Source organism: Salmo salar, chromosome ssa02 (genome assembly GCF_905237065.1).
Source record: "Salmo salar chromosome ssa02, Ssal_v3.1, whole genome shotgun sequence".
In the NCBI taxonomy this organism is placed as follows: Eukaryota; Metazoa; Chordata; class Actinopteri; order Salmoniformes; family Salmonidae; genus Salmo; species Salmo salar.
The window spans coordinates 57,556,198-57,579,406 of record NC_059443.1 but is presented as its reverse complement, the minus strand read 5'-3'; the positions used below and the strand labels follow the sequence as shown (position 1 = coordinate 57,579,406).

At 43.0% G+C, this 23,209-nt stretch overlaps 1 protein-coding gene across 3 annotated transcripts in view; it reads right to left on the bottom strand.

Moving 5' to 3' along the window:
* Positions 1-2,019: 2,019 nt before the first annotated feature.
* The window catches only part of LOC106587336 (rab11 family-interacting protein 4A), an 89,043-nt gene continuing 67,853 nt past the window's right edge, over positions 2,020-23,209 (bottom strand). For 2 of the 3 annotated variants that reach the window (XM_014175647.2, XM_014175665.2), the window contains 13 exons: positions 19,864-20,105; positions 19,390-19,575; positions 17,735-17,869; positions 15,074-15,109; positions 12,087-12,186; positions 11,659-11,762; positions 11,377-11,517; positions 10,645-10,726; positions 9,131-9,268; positions 8,666-8,824; positions 7,335-7,421; positions 6,623-6,766; positions 2,020-6,275 (listed from right to left, as the gene is read on the bottom strand). In XM_014175647.2, the coding sequence (XP_014031122.1) occupies positions 6,156-6,275; positions 6,623-6,766; positions 7,335-7,421; positions 8,666-8,824; positions 9,131-9,268; positions 10,645-10,726; positions 11,377-11,517; positions 11,659-11,762; positions 12,087-12,186; positions 15,074-15,109; positions 17,735-17,869; positions 19,390-19,575; positions 19,864-20,105 (1,674 nt within the window). In that variant the 3' untranslated portion in view covers positions 2,020-6,155. The remainder of the gene's footprint in view (positions 6,276-6,622; positions 6,767-7,334; positions 7,422-8,665; positions 8,825-9,130; positions 9,269-10,644; positions 10,727-11,376; positions 11,518-11,658; positions 11,763-12,086; positions 12,187-15,073; positions 15,110-17,734; positions 17,870-19,389; positions 19,576-19,863; positions 20,106-23,209) is intronic. The other variant, XM_014175657.2, reaches the window with a different exon arrangement.

Below are 23,209 nucleotides of genomic sequence, written 5' to 3'. Positions count from 1 at the left end.
GTTCTGTATAGAGGAATGGTCTAAGTTCCCTCCCAATGTGTTCTCCAATCTCATAAACCATTTTAGAAAAATGCTCAGTTTCCTTATCCTCAAAAAGGGAGGTTGCTGCGGATACAATAATTTTGACCCCTATCACCCCATTCTCTGAGCAATTGTATTAGTATAAAATAATATTTTCATACAATATAGCTCAGTATTTGTGTTTTTTATTTTAAACCGTATTTTTTGCTCATTTTTATCAAGGGGTGCAATAATTCCAAACCCCACTGTATCTCTCCCCCTCCTTACCATATGGAGCAAATCCATAAGGAATCTTTGAGACAATCTCCTCCTCCCAGTTTTCTTCCTCATATGGTGGCAGAGGTGGGGCTGGTGGCAATGGCGGCGTTTTTTTTTTTTTTGACTTCTTCCTCCATTTCCACCTATACCTGAAAGGATAGGCCTGCTTGTACCTAGACCCTGGAGCAGGGTCCAGTATACCATTGCATGAATATATCTGCTTTCTCTCTGGAATGGTTTTGGCACCAATGCACAAGCCCGGGGGGTTACTCGTTGTCTGGGGCATCGTCCACTGTCACAGGTCTCCCTCAAGAGTTTACTGTAGGCCTGCAGAGAAAAGCATGAACACAGAGAAATGTTGTCATATCAGCTAACAAGCAGCGCTTGACTTGGGCAGGAGATCGCCAGAGCCGAGTACCTGCACCTCAAATGTTCTACTGTTTGAGCTCCTGTACCTCTTATAGAATATATGTTTAAAAGTATTGTGGAGCACCTAAATATAAAACAGTACCGGAACCCATTTCGGTCCAAGTCAAGCACTACTAATAACGTTTGCAAAAGGAAAATGGTCATCAAACAGTGATCAAGCCTATAGATAGCAACACATTCAAGTAGTATGTGCTGTGGAAGTTGTCACTGTAATGTCATCTCCCTCCAAAAAAAAAGGATTGATTGGCGTCGGCCGTTGAACATTTACTTACTTCGAATATGATAAAATTCAAATTTCAATAATAAAAACTAAAGATAACTTCATTTTTGTTAACAGCGTCATTCTACAAAATCCCAGCCGTTATAGAGAAAGCTTGCACTATCTCTCTATCGATATCACCTTGCTGCCACACATTTTGACGAGGCAAGTCCTCCTTCACTAATAATTAAACCGACAACATGGATTATAGCAATAGGCTACATTTGACAAAATACTGCATACGTTACTAAATTAACAGTCTTCCGGTTGCTAATATATTGATTGCTCGATAGTTAGCGAACGTCGCTTGTTAGCTTGCAAGCTCACTTTATTCCAGCATCAATTAACATATAATTTTTTCCCCTTTCATGTAAACTCAATAGCTCAATTTAACTACATAAACTTGGGTTTCAGAAAGGGCAATTATAAAAAGAAAATCAAGGTAAGGTAAATTGCTAGCTAATTAACCAATTCCTCGTACACTTACCTCCCGTGGGATTCGAATGCAGTGTATGACATCAGGCACATGGTGGAGTCGCCTCTGTTTTGACATCCACGTGGTTTACTGCTTGGTTTATTATTTTGTACTGATTCGTTTTTTTCCTTCAGTCCAACCCTATTCATTCTCTGTAGAACAACTTATTGAAACATGCATATAATAAAGGTTTTAGTGCCCCATTCCACCATCATAATCTTGAATCAATTGACACAGTATGAATCAGGGGTTTAATGTATGTGTTGAAGTACACTGATCTAGATCATTTCTAGCTCTTTGAGAATTCTCTGGGTCCCACAAATTAAATCTCAGGGCTGTGAGATTTAGGTCAGCATAGATAGAAGATCCACATCAGGCACACTGCAGCTAGAGAGTTGTCTATACAGGAAATCTCACATTAGGACCACATTTTATCAATTGTAGCAAACCTGTTTTTCTGCATTTGGAGTGTTTGAATCAATGGCAAACATTATTATTCCAAAAACAGGACAGAGTATTCCTTTGATCATACTGTAAGAAGTTGACATTTTCATTTATGAAATTAGCATTCATCAGGTTGTAATCATGCCAGGGAAAATCTCTTTATTTACAGCTTAAAGTTGTTTGTACATCACAATTGCAGATAAGACCTCATATCATAAGTAGTAGCCTACTTACAGCCACATACAGTACAGTGCTTCAATGTATGAGTAATAATGGTATGTGGTAGAGAATTAGGACAACAGAAACAAGGTAACAGAAAATAACAAGATATCACAAGCCCAAGCCATTCTTATTGCCACAATGCCACACCTTGTGCACATTAAAATCCAACCTCTCACTATCTTGAAGAATAGGAGACTACATCTTTCACACGTTTGAGTTTATTTAAAATGTTGCAAGTGAAACTTTGTGACAGTGCTCAACAGGTGATTGGCTGTTGTACTGTCTGAAATGGGATGCCATTGGTCAACATCTCCTCAAACGATAGGAGGGCTTCTACATGAGGATGAGGTCAACGCTCAATTTGAAGACATTTCTCAATGTATCTCAATTTCATTTCAATTTGTGTGAAGTGAATCTATCAAGGTTGTAGAAGTAAACCTTGTTGTGCTAGCTTGGTATAGAGAAAAGTAATATTGCTCACCAGTTTATTTAGTGTATAGGAAGACAGGGGGAAACCATATCAACATACTTTGAAAGGATGCAGAAACCAAAGCGATCTGAAAAGCAATGGACACCGCATTCATAGATAGGTTACCGCAGAAACAGAAAAAAACGAAATATTCCCCCAATGCTCATCTGTTTTTAAATAAAAAACCTTGTGCTGTGCCTCCCGAGTGGCGCAACAGTCTAAGGCACTGCATCGCAGTGCTTGAGGCATCACTACAGACCCGGGTTCCATCCCAGTCGCCAGTTGTACCGTGTTTCCTGAAACACATTGGTGCGGTTGGCTTCCGGGTTAAGCGAGCACTGTGTCAAGAAGCAGTGCGGCTTGGCAGGGTCGTTTTTTGGAGGACTGGCTGTCAACCTTCACCTCTCCCGAGTCCGTACAGGAGTTACAGCAATGGGACAAGACTGTAACTACCAACTGGATATCACACAATTGGGGAGAAAAAAAATAAAAAATAAACTTGTGCTGTAACAGTTTTATAAACTAGAGTTGATTACCTGGCCATTTCCTGATAGAACTGTATAAAATAGTATTTTTGTGGTCTCATCTGTAAAAGTGTGGTGAGTGGCACAATACAAATCCTAACTAAAGTATCTCTGTACAACATTTACAAGTCATGAACAACTTTCAGACATTTTTTTTTTTAAAGCAACAGTAAAAATATTCATTATTAAGTTGTCTAAACAACATAACTATATTAAGAAAAAGAAAAATAGATAAGTGTTTTAAAGGCACGAATACCAGAAAAGGTGAAAACATGCAAAAATAAGAAAAAACAACATCTTTTTGTGCAAGGAAGCAAAACATACGTTTAGAGCAATTTAATTTACAGCAGTTTATCCCCTTTGCCTATGAACGTCCTCTCGAATACAGTAGTACAGCAAAGGCCTACTGTATGACATTTGAAAACTGTCTCAACAAAATGTAGATTTGTACACAAAAACCCATTAGGTTTTAACAGAGAGAATGTTAGCTACGTGAGACATTGATGATATTTACAGTATACTAGCCAATGGGCAAACACTACCCATATACTCTATATAAACCCAGTATGATTGCTATTCCAGTCTTATTAGTACCAAATTCTAGTCTACAGTAAGTGACCTTCTGATGAATATACTGCAGTATACTACAGTATCTTATATAGAGATGATAGGGATGATTCAATGAGCCACACTGACATGGCTTAACACCCAGAGGAAATTCATAAAACACATTGAGATGTGGAATAACATAGAGATAAATACTGCATCTATCTCTATGCAGAATGCATTAAGCATTCTGTACATTCACATCCATAGGGTTACATTCGTGTGCTTGTACATTGTTATGCTGTTGACTTGACAGCCCTGTATGCTGGCAGGGTTTGTCTCTAGTTCAGTGTGGATATAGGGAGAGTGGAGTGGCAGTGTCCGACATATAAATATAAAGCATATAGGCTAATGGGCTAATACCCACATAAAAAAATACTACAGTATACTATAAAATAATAAAGTACCTACTATAGAATTCTATAGTAAACTGTAGTATACTATACTACACACTGTAGTATTCCTTGATCATGTGTACAGTAGTACTTACTATAGAATGTTATAGTATACTGTAGAAACTATAGTAAATACTATAGTATTAGCCACAAAAAATACTGTTGTAAATACTACAGTATCTTAACTGCATATACCCTGCCCATTCCCCATCCCCCATATCGCAATTTGCGCCACCCACAAGTCAGAAAACGACATGCCAAGTATAGACCATGTATTGTGTTCTCTACAGGTTATAGAAAAGAGCAGAAGCTCTGAACAATCTGTTTAGACCCCAGTCCTACCTACAGGTTATGGAAAATCTGCTCTTTTTGTTTTTCTCCAGTAGGTTTCCTGAAGGAGAAAGCCTCCATTTCTATGTCAAAGATAATAAAACTAAAACAATGTCGTAAATACTACAGTAATGTCTGCAAAAACCCTACAGTAAATACTACATTCCACAAAAACAATACATTATTACTATAGTATATACTACAGTTTTCGATTGTTACAGTATTTATACTATAGTTAACTGTAAATACTACAGTATAATACAGTATACCACAGTAAATACTACAATAAATACTACAGTATAATACAGAATACTACAGTAAATACTACAATAAATACTACAGTATTCACTGCAGTGTTTTTGCGGACTCCGTAAGTCAGAAAAAAAGTCAACAAAACACTACAGTGAATACTATAGTATTTTTTTTATGTGGGTAGCTATAGCAGCTCTATGCAATGGGACATTCTTCATAGCAGATATCCCAGGTCTAACCAATTTATTTAGACAGACTTACCACAAAAAGTCTGAGTAGAAAATAATGATGATTAAGAGGAATTTGGCATCCGGAAATTCTCAACCAGCCAATTAACAACTCACTGTGTGAGTTAAGAATTTACTATATGGATTTATCATACAGTCTTACTCTACACAGATCACACTGTACCGTCATCTCAGAGTTCCCTAGGAAGGCATTCTTCTCTTATCTTCCCCTGTTCTGTACCGACCGATACACTTCACCTGTTCCTTCTTTGACTTCACTAAGCCATTCCATCCTCCTGAAAGCATTCCATCACACCAAGTTCTGCTGCCTCTCATTATCACTTCACATGACTGATATCTTCTTGAGTCAAAGCCAATATCTTTTGACATGGAGATGCTTGTACAATACTTTCTCTCGCCTTCTCTCCCTCCTTTCATCTCTTTCTGTCACTCTTCTTACGCACAGAAACACGTGCTGCTTTACTTTCTTCATCAACATGCCTCTGCCCACATACCGATCTTCAGCGATCAAACACAGATCAACTTTAAGGAAACAGTGGGGATAGGGTTGTCTGGAAGCTAAAGATCTCTGTTTGTCTATCTGCCAGTCTCTCTCTGTTCCTGTCTTCCCCTATGGCTACAACACACGCTGTTGAAGAGCAATAGGTTTGTGTTCACATTGTTTCTATACACACCACTAGAGTACGTATATCCAGTGTTCAACAACCAGTAATGCCCTACATATTCAAAGCACCTGCCCAGTATAATTATTTTTCCCAGTAATAATTCATCTCGATTGTGTTTAAGACTAAAGATGAGGCTGTGAGAAAAAAATAGAGAACAAAGAAGAAAGTGCATGAAGGAGACATGAGGGAGATACCAACATCTGTTGATGAGTCACAGAATAGAACAGTATGATGGTGAAGTACCAAAACTTTAGAAGTCAACACAGAAAATCCCCTATAGCTCCAGTTGTATATTCAGTAGACCACACCGTAGCAAAACGTTTAGCAACGGAACACAAAAACTAGTTTTTCTAATTGGACAAGTCCAGGTAGTACCTCCCAATTTGTCTGTTTTCTTCTGTTTTGTGCCTAATGAATACTCCCAAGTTCACAGTTTCACTCCTGGGGCAGCAGGGGGCAATGATGTCCAGCTGTCCCAGGCCCCAGCATGGCTAGTCTTCCTTTCCCTTTCCCCATTCCCGGAGGGGGTTCTAGTAGTGGGTTTCTAGTTGGGGGTTTCTAGTTGGTCTTGATCTCCAAGATGGAGGGGTTGTGGTCCAGGATAGACAAAATGATCTTGTCCATGTACTGCCGCAAACGGAAGTTGATCTCCTCCTGCTCCTTGAGGGCCTCCATCAACTGTGGAGAAATATCAAATTAATGTTATGTTACCATCAGATATGGTGGTGCCATTATCTGGTTATACCAGCTAACCCTGATGTCATGCAGAATGCAACTCTTCAGGTCTTAGGCAAGGTTACTCATCAGACAAGCGTGGTCCCCCGTACAATCAGAACGGTTACACCAGCAATACACTATTTTATGATAGTAATGTAACCTACTGCATGCCTAAGAACCTGATCACATACATGCCTACTGTCTAAATGCCATGTGTACTATGACCTTAATCAATGGGGTTACTCTTGCAGGGTTACTCCGAAATGATCAAATCATCAAATGATTAGCATTATGAATGAAAAACTCACGTCGTCTCGTGAGGCGTTGTCTATCTCGGCAGCCAGCGACTGGGCCTTGGTCTGGGTGGCGAACAGGTTCTTAGCCTCATACAGACTCAGACTGAGGATCTGACCATTCAGGTCGTCGTTTTGTTCCCTCAGTTTCAGGTTCTCCTGTTGGGTGGTGTGGGGAGTGAAGGAGGGAGGAAGGGACAAAGAGGGGAGGGTGGGAGTTTGAGAGAGAGAAGAGGGAGGGGGAAGTAGAGGGAGAGAGGAGGGAAGGAAAGAGAGAGCGAGAGAGAGAGCGATGAGTGTCATAGTTTGATTTGGCAGACTGAAGCGATGGGTTTAGAGGGGGTCCACAGCGATGGGTTTAGAGTGATGGGTTTAGAGGGGGTCCACAGCTTGATGAGATTCATCTCAATTCTCCAAGCGCCCCACTTCATCCACACTGTGTCAGTAGGCAAGGCCTGTTAGATTAGACTACTGAAGCCTCACACAACTACACCCACGACAAACCATCTCTCGATTTCAACAGCAGCCGACACAGAACACTACATCTACAGTAACACCTACAGGACAGGACACGGGTTATTATGTTTATTACGGTGTTATGGCACAAACTGTGCCCTGTGTCGACGGGGTGAAGCTCTATAGGCGCTGTATGGTGGTGATATTAGCTGTGGTTAATGGGAGGGGTCAAAGGTTAAAGCTCACAAGAAACAACAGTGGGTTTGTTTACCATCTGACCGTGACGGAGGCGTGCCCCAGCGGATACTACAAGGTGGCGGAGGTCAGAGGTCAGAGGAAAGTCCTGTGAGACAAACCGCTGGACACACAGAGGAGGAGCAAAGAGGAGCACAGGGAGACATGAGAGGGAAGAGACTCATTCATCCCTGTTTGGAATACTATCACATCAGCTAGCTGATCTGCATTCTCTTTTGAACCCTTTCTCAAATATGAAACAGTACTATTATAAAATAACAGATTATAAATAGTAACCTATGAGTGTTTTAAATAAGGAGTTTCAGATAAACACCATTTCATCTAAAAGTGTTGAGAAAAGAGAAAAAGGGCATCACATATCTGCCTGACACCAATTAGAGACAGAAGTAATGTTTGTCTTCCAGCCTTGTAGTCACAGGTTTCTAATCAAAGCCTGTGACTGCAGAAAATAGTCTGGGTACCAGTCTTTTTAGCTAACATTCCACCCCTTGCCACTCTTGTCATTTGCCAAATGTAACAGCTGAGCAGAGACGGCAACCAGGCTAGTGTGAGAGAGAGAAAAAAAAGAGAGCGAGAGAGAGAGAGAGAGCAAGACAGATCCAGATGAAAGCTGCAGGCAAGGCGAGGCGAGGCACTGTGATTACTCTCCTAGCGTTACTGTCAGTTTGACAGTGTGTACTGACCGAAGGCAAGAAAGATGCCTACAGTAGAATATCAAATCTTTACACATGAAGATACCGCAACACTGTATGTCTCAGCATTAGAGCATTAGAGCCTCTTGCCTGCGTTTGCCTCAAGGCTTTGTGGTTTAGTATCATAACGTCTGCCTTGTCTGAGAGGACATCTTAGAAACACTTTCATCTTCTCTTATCTCTTATCTCATGTTTATACTAGGTCCGATGCTCCTAACAAGGATGGGGAACAATAACAATGTAATTTCACTGCCCTTGACAGACAGATATCAATGGTTTTCACTGCCTAGAAATGGCACACTATCTAGAAGTCGAAAGGACAACACCGACAGTAGATAAGACACACTGTAGATAGATATTACTAGTGTATGCCACTCTCTATATTGAGACTGTACTCACAGCATTAGACTATCACTCGAAACACTGTTAACTCGCACACCAGTATATAGTGGTGGCATATACAAACACATACAGTATACTAAGAGGTGGAATTGAGGGGGGACGTGTGTAAAAAAAAACAAACACTGTAAATGATTGTTTTTGAGCCCCGCCTGCTTAAGTGTCTTGCCCAATTAAATCTTAGCAAATACCCCAAAAGAGGAAGTAACAATGCATTCATATAGAGTTAGCATCAGCCACTAGCTCTCAAGCTCACCTGTTTGAGTCTCTTGACCTCGTGCTCCAGCTCCATTTCTCTGGTCTTGGCGTTGAACTCCGTCAGCCCAGAGGAGGAGCTGCGGCCACGGCCAGGCTTCTCTGTCTCCAGCTTGAACAGCTGCAGGTGCTCCAGCTCCCGACGAAGGTCCTCAATCAACTGCAGGAGAGGGACACAACCAGGGACGATATGTGGTAGCTGTCGTGAAGACTGTTTAGTATAAAGAGTACCTGGGATAGCCACGTAGACCAGTCTGATGCAGTGGGCAGACTGGTTTATGTGCAAACGTATTCTATACAAACATTCAGCTACTAGAGAGTTCAGAGGAGTGGGAGAGGCATCATGAGCTTTCGTTTCACACTACATGTAAAAGTGTGTATAAGTGTGTGTACACGCATGTGTGTGTGTGTGTGTTTGTGTGGGTGTGCGCGTGTGTCCCTGTGTGTGTGTTATCCCTCCTCCCACCTCCTGCATGGCCTCCCTCTCCTTCTGGAACTCGTGTCTGTTCTGCCTCAGCTTGTCCATCATCTTCCTGTAGAGGTCCATCTCATCCTTCAGCCTCAGACTGGTGTCCTCCAGCTTGTATGTCATACGCTGCTTCTCCTGACAACACACACATATAGACACATTCAAATACATGTGATCATGCACACAGAATGAAGCATGGATCGTTTTCAAACGTATGCCTGATTCACATTACAGGCCAAAGCCAAGGCAATCTGTTCTGGGCTGGACTGGTTACACATCCACTATAGTTGCTGGAACCGTGCTGGGAAGGACAATGTGAATAGAAAAGCCCCAAGCCAGCACAGTGCAGTTTGGGGCGGCCCTATAAGCCAAGTACAATAACTTAGGGAGAGGCAAAATAATACAACAAGCTAGAGAGGGTGGAGTCACTCAATCTCAAAACTGACCCCTGATTACCCAATAACCTCTGCTCTACCCCCAACCTCCAGAGTAGCTCATCAAAATAAAAGTCACATGGTGTTCACACAATAAAGGTCCCACAGTATGAATAAGGCATTAGGTTGTTAGGATGTATGCGGTAATCAAGAACACAGTCAGTCTAATAATGCACAGTGAATAGTCCTGTAAGAAGAAACATTAAAGACACATACCTTAAAATTAACTATCATTATCATGAATTTACAGTACTCTATGCATAGTGCAAATACTGCAAAAACAGCTATTCATAAAAATATTCTCTACAGCTGGCAATGAAATGTTGCCTGGCTACCCAAACGAATTTCTCCCTCCAAACGCTATGTCACGCCCACTGACATTAGTTTCTTCTCCGCAATGATTCTGGATCTGAGTCCCTCCCCGACGATTGTTAGAATGGAACAACATTCTAGCCACTCTGATTGGTTCCAGAAACCAATGGGTTGGGCCAGAGACAGAATAGACGTGGGTAAAGCGGCGGTTTGAAAATCCGTCATTGGCTTTGATACAATCAAATTGCTGATGACTTTGTTTTGTACAACAGCCCTCATTTTGACGTCACCACAGACGACTTCAACGATGGCAGTCTCAGACTGAAGTATGTAGTGAAATAATTCAGTTTGAGTCGTCAGGAAACCTGACGTGTATAGCATAGCAATTAGTTAGTTAGTGTGACTCTCTGTCAGGAGTTCACACAATCACACAATCAAATGATCATGCCAACTGCCTTGCATGTTTTCACCAGGCAGGCTGGAAATAGAGGTGTTGATATGAGCCCAGCTGTAGCCTTCACACCTCCAAACGTGTGTGTGTGTGTGTGTGTGTGTGTGTGTGTGTGTGTGTGTGTGTGTGTGTGTGTGTGTGTGTGTGTGTGTGTGTGTGTGTGTGTGTGTGACTGTGGCAATTGGTCACGTGCTGTTGATGGGTGGGTGTTGATGTTTTTGTAACCAGTTATCGAGGTCTCTGTCTGTGTAGAGATAGTAGTACTGGAGCCTACTGTGTCTCTGAGGATGATATGTAAGCAAGCACGCACATACCTCGTCCAGTTTCTCTGTCTGAGACTTCAGTCTGCACATGTTCACCGATATATCCCCGTTCTCCTCCTCTAGCTGTTGGACTCTGTAGGGGAAGAAGAGGAAACACATTATGATAACTCATCATGTTTAACATATGTCAGGGTTATTCAAAACAAGGCCACTAACAAAGAGAAGTGGAAATTAGCAGTACGGCAGAGCTCAAGGTCTGGATTTGGTATCTAGCTCAAGGCCTAATCTATGCTATCTACCTAGCTCTATGGACTACACTCTTAGAAGAAAGGCTTCCAAAAGGGTTCTTTGGCTGTCCCCATAGGAGAACCCTTTTTGATTCCAGGTAAAACCCTTTTAGGTTTCAGGTAGAACCCTTTTGGGTTCCATGTAAAACCCTGTGTGGAAATAATTCTACATGGAACCCAAAAGGGTTTTACCTGGAACCCCAAATGTTTTTTCAAAGGGTTATGCTATGGGGACAGCCAAAGAACCCTTTTAGGTTTCAGGTAGAAACCTTTTGGGTTCCATGTAAAACCCTGTGTGGAAATAATTCTACATGGAACCCAAAAGGGTTTTACCTGGAACCCAAAATGTTTTTTTCAAAGGGTTATGCTATGGGGACAGCCAAAGAACCCTTTTAGGTTCTAGATAGCACCTTTGTGTACACGCATAGATGTAAATATAAGTATCTACGATGCAGTGTATAAATGATTGAAGTAAGTGTGTTTGTGTGTGTGTTACCGGTTGTGTAGCAGCTCTAGCTCAGTGTTCTTGTCTCTCTCCATCTTGCTGTAGGCCTCACGGTGTCGTCTCTGCTCCTCCTCTGTGTTCTGCTCCGCCCGCGCCTCCTGGTCCTTCAACTGCTCCTCCAACTCGTGGACCCTGTGAGCGACACACACACACGCACACACACAAGCATGCACACACACACATAAACAAACATAAGCATAAATGAGATATGCAAAAACATGCTCACACACATGGGTGGGTGGGCATGAATGTGTGTGTGTGTAAACCTCCTACCTGTGAACCAGCTGTGTGTTCTCCTGCTTCAGCTTAGACTTGAGATCTCCGTTCATCAGCGTGTCATTCTCCAACTCTGCTACCTTCTTCTCTAGGTAACTCACCTGTGTGTGGGAGAGAGACAGAGAGAGGAGGAGGGGGAGAGAGAGCGAGAGGTTAAGAGATGTTATATCATGCGTTCATCCAATGTCCTTACTTCAGCCAGCACAATCAGCAACAAGCTCTGCCAGAGCCATTCATCTTGATTCACAGCAGAACACAGCTTGACAGTAGCAGCCAATGCAATCAATTTCACAATTGGTATCCTATCAATTTTCACCTTAATAGAATGGAGTGCACGCAGTGGAACGGTCACAGACAGAGACAGACACAATAAATGGCGGTCCCTTCCATAGAATTAAACAGAACACAATGTATCTCTACGGTACCTTCTCAGTGATGTCGATGTCACAGGAGTCGATGCTGTCTCGGAACAGGTCCTCTGTGCTGCCGTTGCTGCTGCTGAAGTTACTGGTGTGGAGGAGCTGCCTGCAGACAGAGAGAGAGGAAGAGAGAGGAAGAGGCTGTTATACAAGACTTGAAGAAAAAAACAATAAAATCTCTCCCAACTGTGGTAGTCCTAGAGCTATCCTTTTTTAGCTTCACCCCATAGGGCATCAATCTGAGCTTTACTGCTGAACCATAATGCCACTGTGTGTCCACTCTTGCAGAGAGAATGCTGCAGGATAGGATGTAAAAGGGACTATAAGCAAAAAGGCTGTGCCAGTGGGGGAGCTGATCATATTGCATGGAGTGCAGACACACACATCACACACTATTACACTACAAAGACACACAGGCATGCATGCCCATATGTACGCACGCACACACACACACACACACACACACACACACACACACACACACACACACACACACACACACACACACACACACACACACACACACACACACACACACACACACACACACACACACACACACACACACAGTGACATTCAAACTGCCGCCACAACAGCTGGCCCCACTCTAACTAATGGAATGCCTTCACACCAGCCTCCATTACAGAGTATATTCATCAATAAGAGGAGGAGGAGAAAGGGAGGAAAAGAGTAGGGGAGGAGAGGAGGAGAAGTAGAGAGTAGGGAAGGAAAGAGAGAGGGGAGAGGAGGAGAGGTGGAAAGGAAAGGAAAAGGAGAAAAGAGAGGAGAGGTAGGGAGGAAAGGGAGAGAGGCGAGGAGGAGAGGTAGAGAGGAAAGGAAAGGGAGAGAGGAGGAGGGGTAGAGTAGAAGAGAGGAGAAAGTAGAGAGGGAGAGAGTAGAGGAGAGTAGAGTAGAGAGTAGAAAGGGAGAGAGTAGTAGAGAGGGAGAGCGAGAAGAGCGGGTGAGAGTAGAAGATAGGAAGAGAGTAGAAGAGTGGGAGAGAGGAGAGTAGAAGAGAAGGAGAGAGTAGAAGAGAGGGAGAGAGTAGAGAGAGACAAGAGAGTAGAGAGAGGAGAGAGTAGAAGAGAGGGAGAGAGTAGAAGAGAGCCAGAGAGTAGAAGAGAGAAGATAGTAGAAGATAGGGAGAGAGTAGAAGAGAGGGAGAGAGTAGAAGAGAGGAGAGAGTAGGGTGGAGGAGAGAGTAGAAGATGGAGAGAGTAGAAGAGAGGGAGAGAGTAGAAGAGAGGAAGAGAGTAGAAGAGAGGGAGAGAGTGAGAGAGGAGAGAGTAGAAGAGAGGGAGAGAGTAGAAGAGAGGGAGAGAGTAGAAGAGGGAGAGAGTAGAAGAGAGGGAGAGAGTAGAGGAGAGGAGAGAGTAGAAGAGAGGGAGAGAGTAGAAGAGAGGGAGAGAGTAGAAGAGAGGGAGAGAGTAGAAGAGAGGGAGAGAGTAGAAGAGAAGGAGAGAGTAGAAGAGAGGAGAGAGTAGAAGAGAGGGAGAGAGTAGAAGAGGGAGAGAGTAGAAGAGAGGGAGAGAGTAGAAGAGAGGGAGAGAGTAGAAGAGAGGGAGAGAGTAGAAGAGAGGGAGAGAGTAGAGGAGAGGAGAGAGTATAAGAGAGGAGAGAGTAGAGGACAAGAGAAAGGAAAAGAGTAGAGAGGAGAGAGTAGAGGAGAAGAGAAAGGAAAAGAGTAGAGAGGAGAGAGTAGAGAACAAGAGAAAGGAAAAGAGTAGAGAGGAGAGAGTAGAGGAGAAGAGAAAGGAAAAGAGTAGAGAGGAGAGAGTAGAGGACAAGAGAAAGGAAAAGAGTAGAGAGGAGAGAGTAGAGGACAAGAGAAAGGAAAAGAGTAGAGGGGAGAGAGTAGAGGACAAGAGAAAGGAAAAGAGTAGAGGGGAGAGAGTAGAGGACAAGAGAAAGGAAAAGAGTAGAGAGGAGAGAGTAGAGGACAAGAGAAAGGAAAAGAGTAGAGAGGAGAGAGTAGAGGACAAGAGAAAGGAAAAGAGTAGAGAGGAGAGAGTAGAGGACAAGAGAAAGGAAAAGAGTAGAGGGGAGAGAGTAGAGGACAAGAGAAAGGAAAAGAGTAGAGAGGAGAGAGTAGAGAACAAGAGAAAGGAAAAGAGTAGAGGGGAGAGAGTAGAGGACAAGAGAAAGAAAAGAGTAGAGAGGAGAGAGTAGAGGACAAGAGAAAGGAAAAGAGTAGAGGTTGGGGAAAACACTATACACATAGATCAGTGCTGGCAGGCCAAATCTCTCTTGTCAGTTTAATTCACAGGCTAGAGGAGGGAAGTAGGAAAAAGCCCTAGACACTGACCACAATGAAAGGATATTCATATGATAGGCAAGCTATACAAAACCTTGAAAATCAACCAATCCTCCATTGTTAACACAATGGAAAACTTGAATGCTTTATTATCTAAATGTTGAAAGTGTGTGGGCAATGGAGAGAAACAAGATGGTGCAGTTTGAGGCCATATGGTGGAGAGTGATGCGGGCGCTTGCGATGGGGGTGTCAGCATGTGGGTCTGGGCAGGTGTGATGTAGTTGATGTTGTGTGATGTTGTCGTTGGTATGTGTATTGTAAAATAATCTATAATAATGCCTCCACTGCATTGTATACAGGTACACTTGTATGTTGAACACAGTGCCCTTGCGTCTATGTGTACAGTACAAACAAGCATCTTAATTTGATCACCCTGTTCATCAATTTCCTTCATTTGCCCATATTTCCCGTTGCTGCAGGTTTATTTCCCTGCTGTGAGAAACTGGTCAAATTAATATCTGTACACAGTTGTAACTGTAGTAGTAAAGTGAACACAGAAGAGGTAGATAGGTTCAGTATACTAAAACCATTACCGTATTACTTAGGAAGAATTACTTAGATAGTGGCTAACACTGGCTAACATAATGATCACATGACTAACGGACAGGATCAACAAGGAAATGGCCAACATACAAAAACAAACACAGTAACCACACAAACATATGGAGATGTGACCGACCTGCCAAAGGCTGTGCTGGAGATTTTCCTATTGGGGCTGGAGAAAAAGAATCAGAAAACATCCCAGTTAGTCTTACCCTTGTCAGATGTCATGGATATATTTGTTTATTAGTTATAACAATGAATTATAGGTAGAAAAGTTAATTGCTGTTTGATTGGTATTAAGGTAGTATTGTTAATCAGTATTTGTACAAGAGGAGAAAAAGTGTGTGTTCCAAATGGCACCAAGTTCCCTTTATAGTGCACTACTTTTGACCAGAGCCCTACAGACCCTGGGCAATAGTAGAGCCCTATAGACCCTGGTCAATAGTAGAGCCCTACAGACCCTGGGCAATAGTAGAGCCCTATAGACCCTGGTCAATAGTAGAGCCCTACAGACCCTGGGCAATAGTAGAGCCCTATAGACCCTGGTCAATAGTAGAGCCCTATAGACCCTGGTCAATAGTTGAGCCCTATAGACCCTGGTCAATAGTAGAGCCCTATAGACCCTGGTCAATAGTAGAGCCCTATAGACCCTGGTCAATAGTAGAGCCCTATAGACCCTGGTCAATAGTAGAGCCCTATAGACCCTGGTCAATAGTAGAGCCCTATAGACCCTGGGCAATAGTAGAGCCCTATAGACCCTGGTCAATAGTAGAGCCCTATAGACCCTGGTCAATAGTAGAGCCCTATAGACCCTGGTCAATAGTAGAGCCCTATAGACCCTGGTCAATAGTAGAGCCCTATAGACCCTGGTCAATAGTAGAGCCCTATAGACCCTGGTCAATAGTAGAGCCCTATAGACCCTGGTCAATAGTAGAGCCCTACAGACCCTGGTCAATAGTAGAGCCCTATAGACCCTGGTCAATAGTAGAGCCCTATAGACCCTGGTCAATAGTAGAGCCCTATAGACCCTGGTCAATAGTAGAGCCCTATAGACCCTGGTCAATAGTAGAGCCCTACAGACCCTGGTCAATAGTAGAGCCCTACAGACCCTGGTCAATAGTAGAGCCCTATAGACCCTGGTCAATAGTAGAGCCCTATAGACCCTGGTCAATAGTAGAGCCCTATAAAGGGAAAAGGGTGCCATTTACGACACAACCAGAGAGTAGGGCATGAAGGGGATGTCAATGTTAATGAAATAATGTTCCCTGAGGATGCCTATAGGAACAGTAGTTTTGCGGGCTCAGCAATAGTTATGTCTCAAAGCTTTGTGTCTGCTTCACCATTAAATCAAAGCGAGAAATCTCTCTCACACACACAGGTGTAAGAGTATGCACACACACAAATGCACGTGCGCACGCACACACACACACACACACACACACACACACACACACACACACACACACACACACACACACACACACACACACACACACACACACACACACACACACACACACACTTATGCAATTTCAAGCATCTCCCCAGACTGACTGCATGCTGACAAGACGTCTTCAATCATCCATCTCTCCATCCCTCTTTTTCTGTCTCCTCCTGTCCCTCCTTCAAGGATTGATCTTGTGAAGTTTTCCATCGCTCTGCCAGCAACACTTCACTCTCAGCGACTCTGCATCATCCATCTTTGCTTTAATTTATCCTTCTCCTACAATCCCTCTCTTTGTCGCTTTTTCCTTCTCTGCATGCCCATTCAACTATTTATCATCCCACGTTCTCTAACCTCCCTCCTTTCTCTCTCCCTTCTCACTTTCTCTCTCCCACTCCCATTCCCCCTTTCCCCTCCCCATCCTCTCTCCCTCTCCTCCCTTTACTACTCCCCCTGTCTTTACTTGCTCTCCTGCAGAAGGTAGGGGTCTGACTAATTACTGTAAGCCCAGGTATTCATCTTAGTAGAGAATAATCTTTTCAGACAGAAGAACTGCAGAGTCAGCAGAGACAGAGCAGCAGTTGAAGGGAAGACAAAACGATTCCAGAGTCCTCACCACTTCATTACATTCATTAACGAGTTATCCAGCCTAGGGCCACTACTGCTATAGCTTACATATAATAGGACTGCAGGTGTGTGTGTGTGTGTGTATGTGTCTGTGTGTCTGTGTACAAGAGAGCGCAAGTCTATATAAGTAAGTTCTATGTGAGATGTGAGTCTCAGTCAGTGTGTGTCCATCAAAGCAGTGTGTGTGTGTGTGTCTGTTTGATTACAGAGGAAGGGATTAAATCCATAAAGATCACAAAGGATAACATGTCTGAAAATAGACCGCCTACACCTCTCGCTGTACACACGCTGATGATGTGGGTTGATGAATGGTGGCCACCCATTCTGACATTTGGGGATTTACGTAACAAGTTGTGTATGTGTGCGTGTGTGTGTGTGTGTGTGTGTGCGTGTATGCGTGTATGGGCGTGGACAAGACGTTTAAGCCCTTTGTGACATCACCAAAATAAACAGCAGGTCACTATGACAGTATTATCTAACCTATCTTACCTACAGTACAATAGTCAGTCAGGGTAAACATAGTGGACAATAGAAGTGTGTCATTTCCCTGAAATAATGACCAGCTTCATTTTCTGTGAAAACACATCTCATTCTCAGAGCCAGGAGTTTAACTGTCCACGTGATCTGACATGAAAAAACTCCTGCGTCAGTTCTAGATCCAGTCAGTCAGCCGGGCTCTAGGCCCGTATGTGTAATGGTGTCGGTGGGTGTCCTATCCTGTGTTACCTGTTGGCTTTGAGGTTCTTCAGCCTGGCCTCCAGGTCGTTGAGTAGGTTGACCTTCTTACAGCACTGGGAACAGTACACGTCCATCATCTCATTGTTGTACAGGTGGCGTGTCTTCCTGGGGGTCTGGCCAGCACTACACACACAGATAAAGATAAAAGCGTTAGAGACAGAATACACACACACACACACACACACACACACACACACACACACACACACACACACACACACACACACACACACACACACACACACACACACACACACACACACACACACACACACACACAGTAAGCAGTAAAATCAGATAAAAAAACAGGCACACACATATACACACACGATAACAAACGCACTATACACTAACATACACATGGATTTTGTGTTGTACATATGTGGTAGTAGAGTAGTGGCACGAGTGAATACACTTAATGTGTTGTGAAATCTGTTGTGTAATGTAATGTAAATGTTAATTGTGTATAACTGCCTTAATTTTTCTGTACCCCAGGAAGAGTAGCATCTGCCTTAGCAGGAATTACTGGGATCATCATAAATACAAATACAGTAGACACACAAACACATTACATGCACGTGCAAACACACAGTACATTGTATTCACACTACACCCATCCCCACCCGCCCGCCTGACCACACACACAAAACACATTACATGCACGTGCAAACACACAGTTCACTGTATTCAGCCCCCCACGCTGCTGTCTGGGTCTACAAATATCATAAAGCACTAATCTAAACTCAACTTAGAAGTAGGACAAACAAAAGAAAAGTCCATAGTAATGAGTTTAGGTACTTGATATTCGGAGCAGTACCAAGAAAGCTGAATAATGTTGGGAGTAAATCCTCCTTCAAAACAGCTCTATAGATGAATATTAATCAAGAGAGGCCCTGGGGGCCATATAGGCTACGTCTCCAATGGCACCCTATTCCCTTTATGGTGCACTACTTTTGACCAGGGCCAATAGGTCTCTGTTCAAAAGTAGTGCAATATGTAGGTAATAGGGTACATTGGGACACCATCATACTCAGTTCCAGTCAAGAGTAAAAACGAATGAGTTTGGTAAGAGAAGCTCTGAGAGAGGAGAGAAGCAGCCTGAAGTGGTTACACATTCATATTAACATGCACACATACAAACACACACACACACACACACACACACACACACACACACACACACACACACACACACACACAGGGAGATTAAGAGGGTAACAGACTTATAGGACAGGGGGTATGAGACTTGACAGTGGGTGTTTTGTGAAAATATAACATTATGCTCTGTGGGGTACAGTAAGTCATCACCACAGGGATCTGAAATCCTTCAAACTCTTAGCTCTGTGTGTTTGTATTTCTGGGTTGGGTGATGCTGTGCATGTATTTGTCATATTTTTGTTGCACAGTGTTATGCAGATTTCTCTAGTTTATCAGTTTGCCTTTCTGGGTCACATGATGTTTGACAGGTAATGAATCATCTTCGTGTTTGTGTTTCTGTCTCATATCATTTCTCACAGTTTTGGTCACGTATACATTTGTATTTGTCGTTGCATATGGTGTTCCCCAACTTTCTGTGGATGTTGTAATAATGATACTCTATGTAATAGTGTGTCTGTGTATTAGTCTGTCAGGGCCCCCCCTACCTGGAGGGTACAGAGGAGCCTAGGTCAGAGTAGCCGTTGGTACGCGTCTCGTCTTCGGGGCAGGGGCTGCTGGGAGTGTAGTCCACGTCCTCTCCCTCTCCGTAGTCCTCAAACTGCTCCTCGTTCAGAGAGGCAGAGGAACGTGTCGACAGGTCTGAAGTCACTGATGGGTTTAGCTGACTGCACCTGCAAAAACAGGAAGTAGACTTTCAGGAAGTAACATTCAATAAGTTTAAAGTGTCGTAATGAAAAAATACATTCATTTTTCAATTTTAAGGGTGACCATTCAGATTCTGACAGTGCAGATTTTTTTTATAAGATTGCAAATGATATATTTCACATGAGGTAGATGAGTTACATTACATGTACATTAACAAGTCTAATCTCTACAGTTTTTTAATAAAGAGAGTTCACTTATGAAGACACCATATGTTCAACACCACACAAAGATTAACAACTAAAAGAGGTACTCACTTGTCTCCAGGAAAGAAAAGTCCCCCAGGTCCATCCTCCTTGTCTCCTCCGCTCCTCTCCCCTTCAGAGACATCTGATCCCGGGTTGCTCTCCACAGCACTGTCCATGTCTAACTCTGCCCTCTCTCTGCCCTCCACCTTTCCTTCCTCCTCTTCTTCTGGGAATAGATGGCACCCAGGCTCGGGGTTAAAGGACACCCGCGTACACATGATGACCGGATGTGCAAGGGCTTTGTCACCACGCTGTAGAGCGAGAGAGATTTGATTTATTAGGATCGCCATTAGCCGACACCAATGGCGCCAGCTAGTCTTACTGGGGTCCGAAACAAATAACGAAAAATACATTACAGACAAAATACTTTAACATTTACATACAGAGGGGGAGAGGTAAGCAGGGGGGTACACACACACACACTCATCTTTGTACAGTCAACAGATCTACAGGACTATGCAAATAGTACTCTGACTTTCAGTCAAAATATTGATAGCGTCTAACAATGATAGACACGTTTTTAGAGTTTCAGCAAAGGTCATTACATGTTGGTTATCAGTGAACAGTGAGCTCAGACCTAAAATCCAAGTGCTAGAACAAGTGCTCAAATGAGGTCTTAACTCATACAAGGTGTTAAGTAAAACACTAAAGGGATTTAAATCAGGCTTGTGGGGGGGTCACAGGAGGTCATGGAGGCTATTGACCGATAATCAGCCGAGTCGATATATCGGACCAATATTGGCCTTTTCTAGTCTATCGGCCCTTCTCTATCGGCTTAGCCGATAGTCCCTATACATAACAAAGCTGCTGAAATGGATGAATTGACACACTGACCAAAATCAAACTCCTGTTGCAAATATTAGTTTAGTTATGCACGCAATAAGCTAAGTAGATAGCTATGTGACCTTTTAGCAAATATTTTGAAAAATAACCATTTCATCTGTGGTGTTATCTAGCTAGATATATTAGCTACTATGCTGGCTAGATAAACAAGGTGCTAAGATATCAGATAGGAGCTAATAGCCAACGTAGAGCTCGTTATCATTTTGAACATGAACCCTTTTCAGCAACGAGCCATATCTGACTTGCGGAGTAAGGCTTTGATCACACCGACAGTGTTTTGCATTTTGGCACACCAGAATTACATTCATTTGCAATGAAACGCTGCGGTTGCCTTGCAGCATTGCTTTGCAGTGTGTTCGGTGTGAAACATACATTGGATTTATCGAACGTATGCGTCAAACTGTATGCGTAAACGGCTTGACAGAAATGGTGGCAGAAGGTTAATGTTGAACTTTTGTTGCATGCATATCCAGATGATTATGCGTGCTATTTTGCGCAAACCTCTATCGGTGTGTTCGAAGCGTAACGTTAGCTATTTACAGGTGTGCTGATCTGGCCAGCCGCAATCGGACATGTGAAAGGGAGCGGAGCTACAGCCAGTGTTGCCAACTAATTTTCAGGGCAAGTTGATTTGTTGCTAAAAGTTGCGAAATGACGTTGTGATGCCATTGGGTGATAACGTAAAACTGCGTCAATACGTAGACTACACAATAACGTTACTCAAATTGACTGACCATCTCGGCAAAAACTGCATGTTACTGTTAATAATAAAAATACATTAAACTAATTAAATTAAAAATCTCGGCAAAAACTATGATTTGACATTTGTTCAGGTATAGACTTCCACTCTATTCTGTACTTCTGGCTGTACAATTTTGATTGAGACGTGTTGATTGACGTTGTAAGTTTGTTCAAGATCAAACATTCGTGACCAACTATATTCGTTGGGTTTGGCTCGTCGAACACGTACTACTGCTGCTGCAGTCAGCCAACAATGATTTGCAATTTGCTGAAATTGCTGCTGGCCTGCTGCTGACGTCACTCACAATGCACTTTTGCAGCCAGACACGTGTGTTGTGATTGAGTGTGTGACAGAGAAAATCGTTTTTGTGTCATTTAGAGGGAAAATGCGTGCATGTTAGCGTTTGAGTGACTTTTCAAAAGTTGCTAAAAGTTCCAAATAAATTTGTAAAAGTAGCTAAATTTGTTGCTAGGTGCTGTTTGAAAAAAAAGTTGCCAGGGTGGTCTGAAAAGTTGCTCTATCTAGCAACAAAAGTGCTAAATTGGCATCACTGGCTACAGCCTCACTCTATCCAATCATAGCAGTGGGATAAAGTTACAAACCACCCATTTGTTGACAGATAGCTGAACAAGCCAATTGAGTTGTTTTGAATTTCATCCTGGCAGCTGAGTTTATTTTTATTTATCCATTATTTTACCAGGTAAGTTGACTGCGAACACATTCTCATTTACAGCAACAACCTGGGGAATAGTTACAGGGGAGAGGAGATGAATGAGCCAATTGTAAATTGGGGATTATTAGGTGACAGTTTGAGGGCCAGATTGAGTATTTAGCCAGGACACCAGGGTTAACACCCCTACTCTTAAGATAAGTTCCATGGGATCTTTAATGACCTCAGAGAGTCAGGACACCTGTTTAACATCCCATCTGAAAGACAGCACCCTACACTGCCCTGGGGCATTTTTTTAGACCAGAGGAAAGAGTGCCTCCTACTGGCCCTCCAACACCACTTCCAGCAGCATCTGGTCTCCGATCCAAGGACTGACCAGGACCAACCCTGTTTAGCTTCAGAAACAAGCCAGCAGTGGCATGCAGGGTGGTATGCTGCTGACTGAAGTTGTTTAGAAATGCTTATTGACAGATAGAAGGAAAACATTCAGATCACGGAAAATTACAAAATATACTAGTTTGATAAGCATCCGTGATCACAAATCACGTTAAATTGGACCCATTTGCATTGAATAGATGTTCTTTTATATTCTCAAACTAACAGCAGTGCCTACATGATGTCTTTCCATACAGGCGTGACATGCTGGAGTGATGTTTCAATGCAAATGTTGTTGATCAGTAGGCTAATATAAGTCCCAAATGGAAGGCAAACAGATTGTCATCTGTAGCACCATAGACTCCACTGATCAGCCAAAACAAGCTCAATAACTCAATGCATGCACACACTCCTATTGAATATGCATTCACCAGTATTGTGAGTAGGTCAATGCCTTCTTAATGTGCCCAGTTTATCAAGAGTTTACCATACCAGAGAGAGAGAGAGAGGGGGGTGAGAGAGAGACAGGTGGGGAGGGAGAGAGAGAGGGAGAGAGAGAGGGGGGGGAGGTACAGAGGGCAGCCCAATAACACACATGTATATCATCCCACACTGAGCATTAGAGGCTAATAAAGGCATAATTCTCTCTCTCGCTCCCTGTTGGGCTCCCGAGTGGTGCAGCTGTCTAAGGCACTGCATCTCAGTGCAAGAGGTGTCCCTGGTTC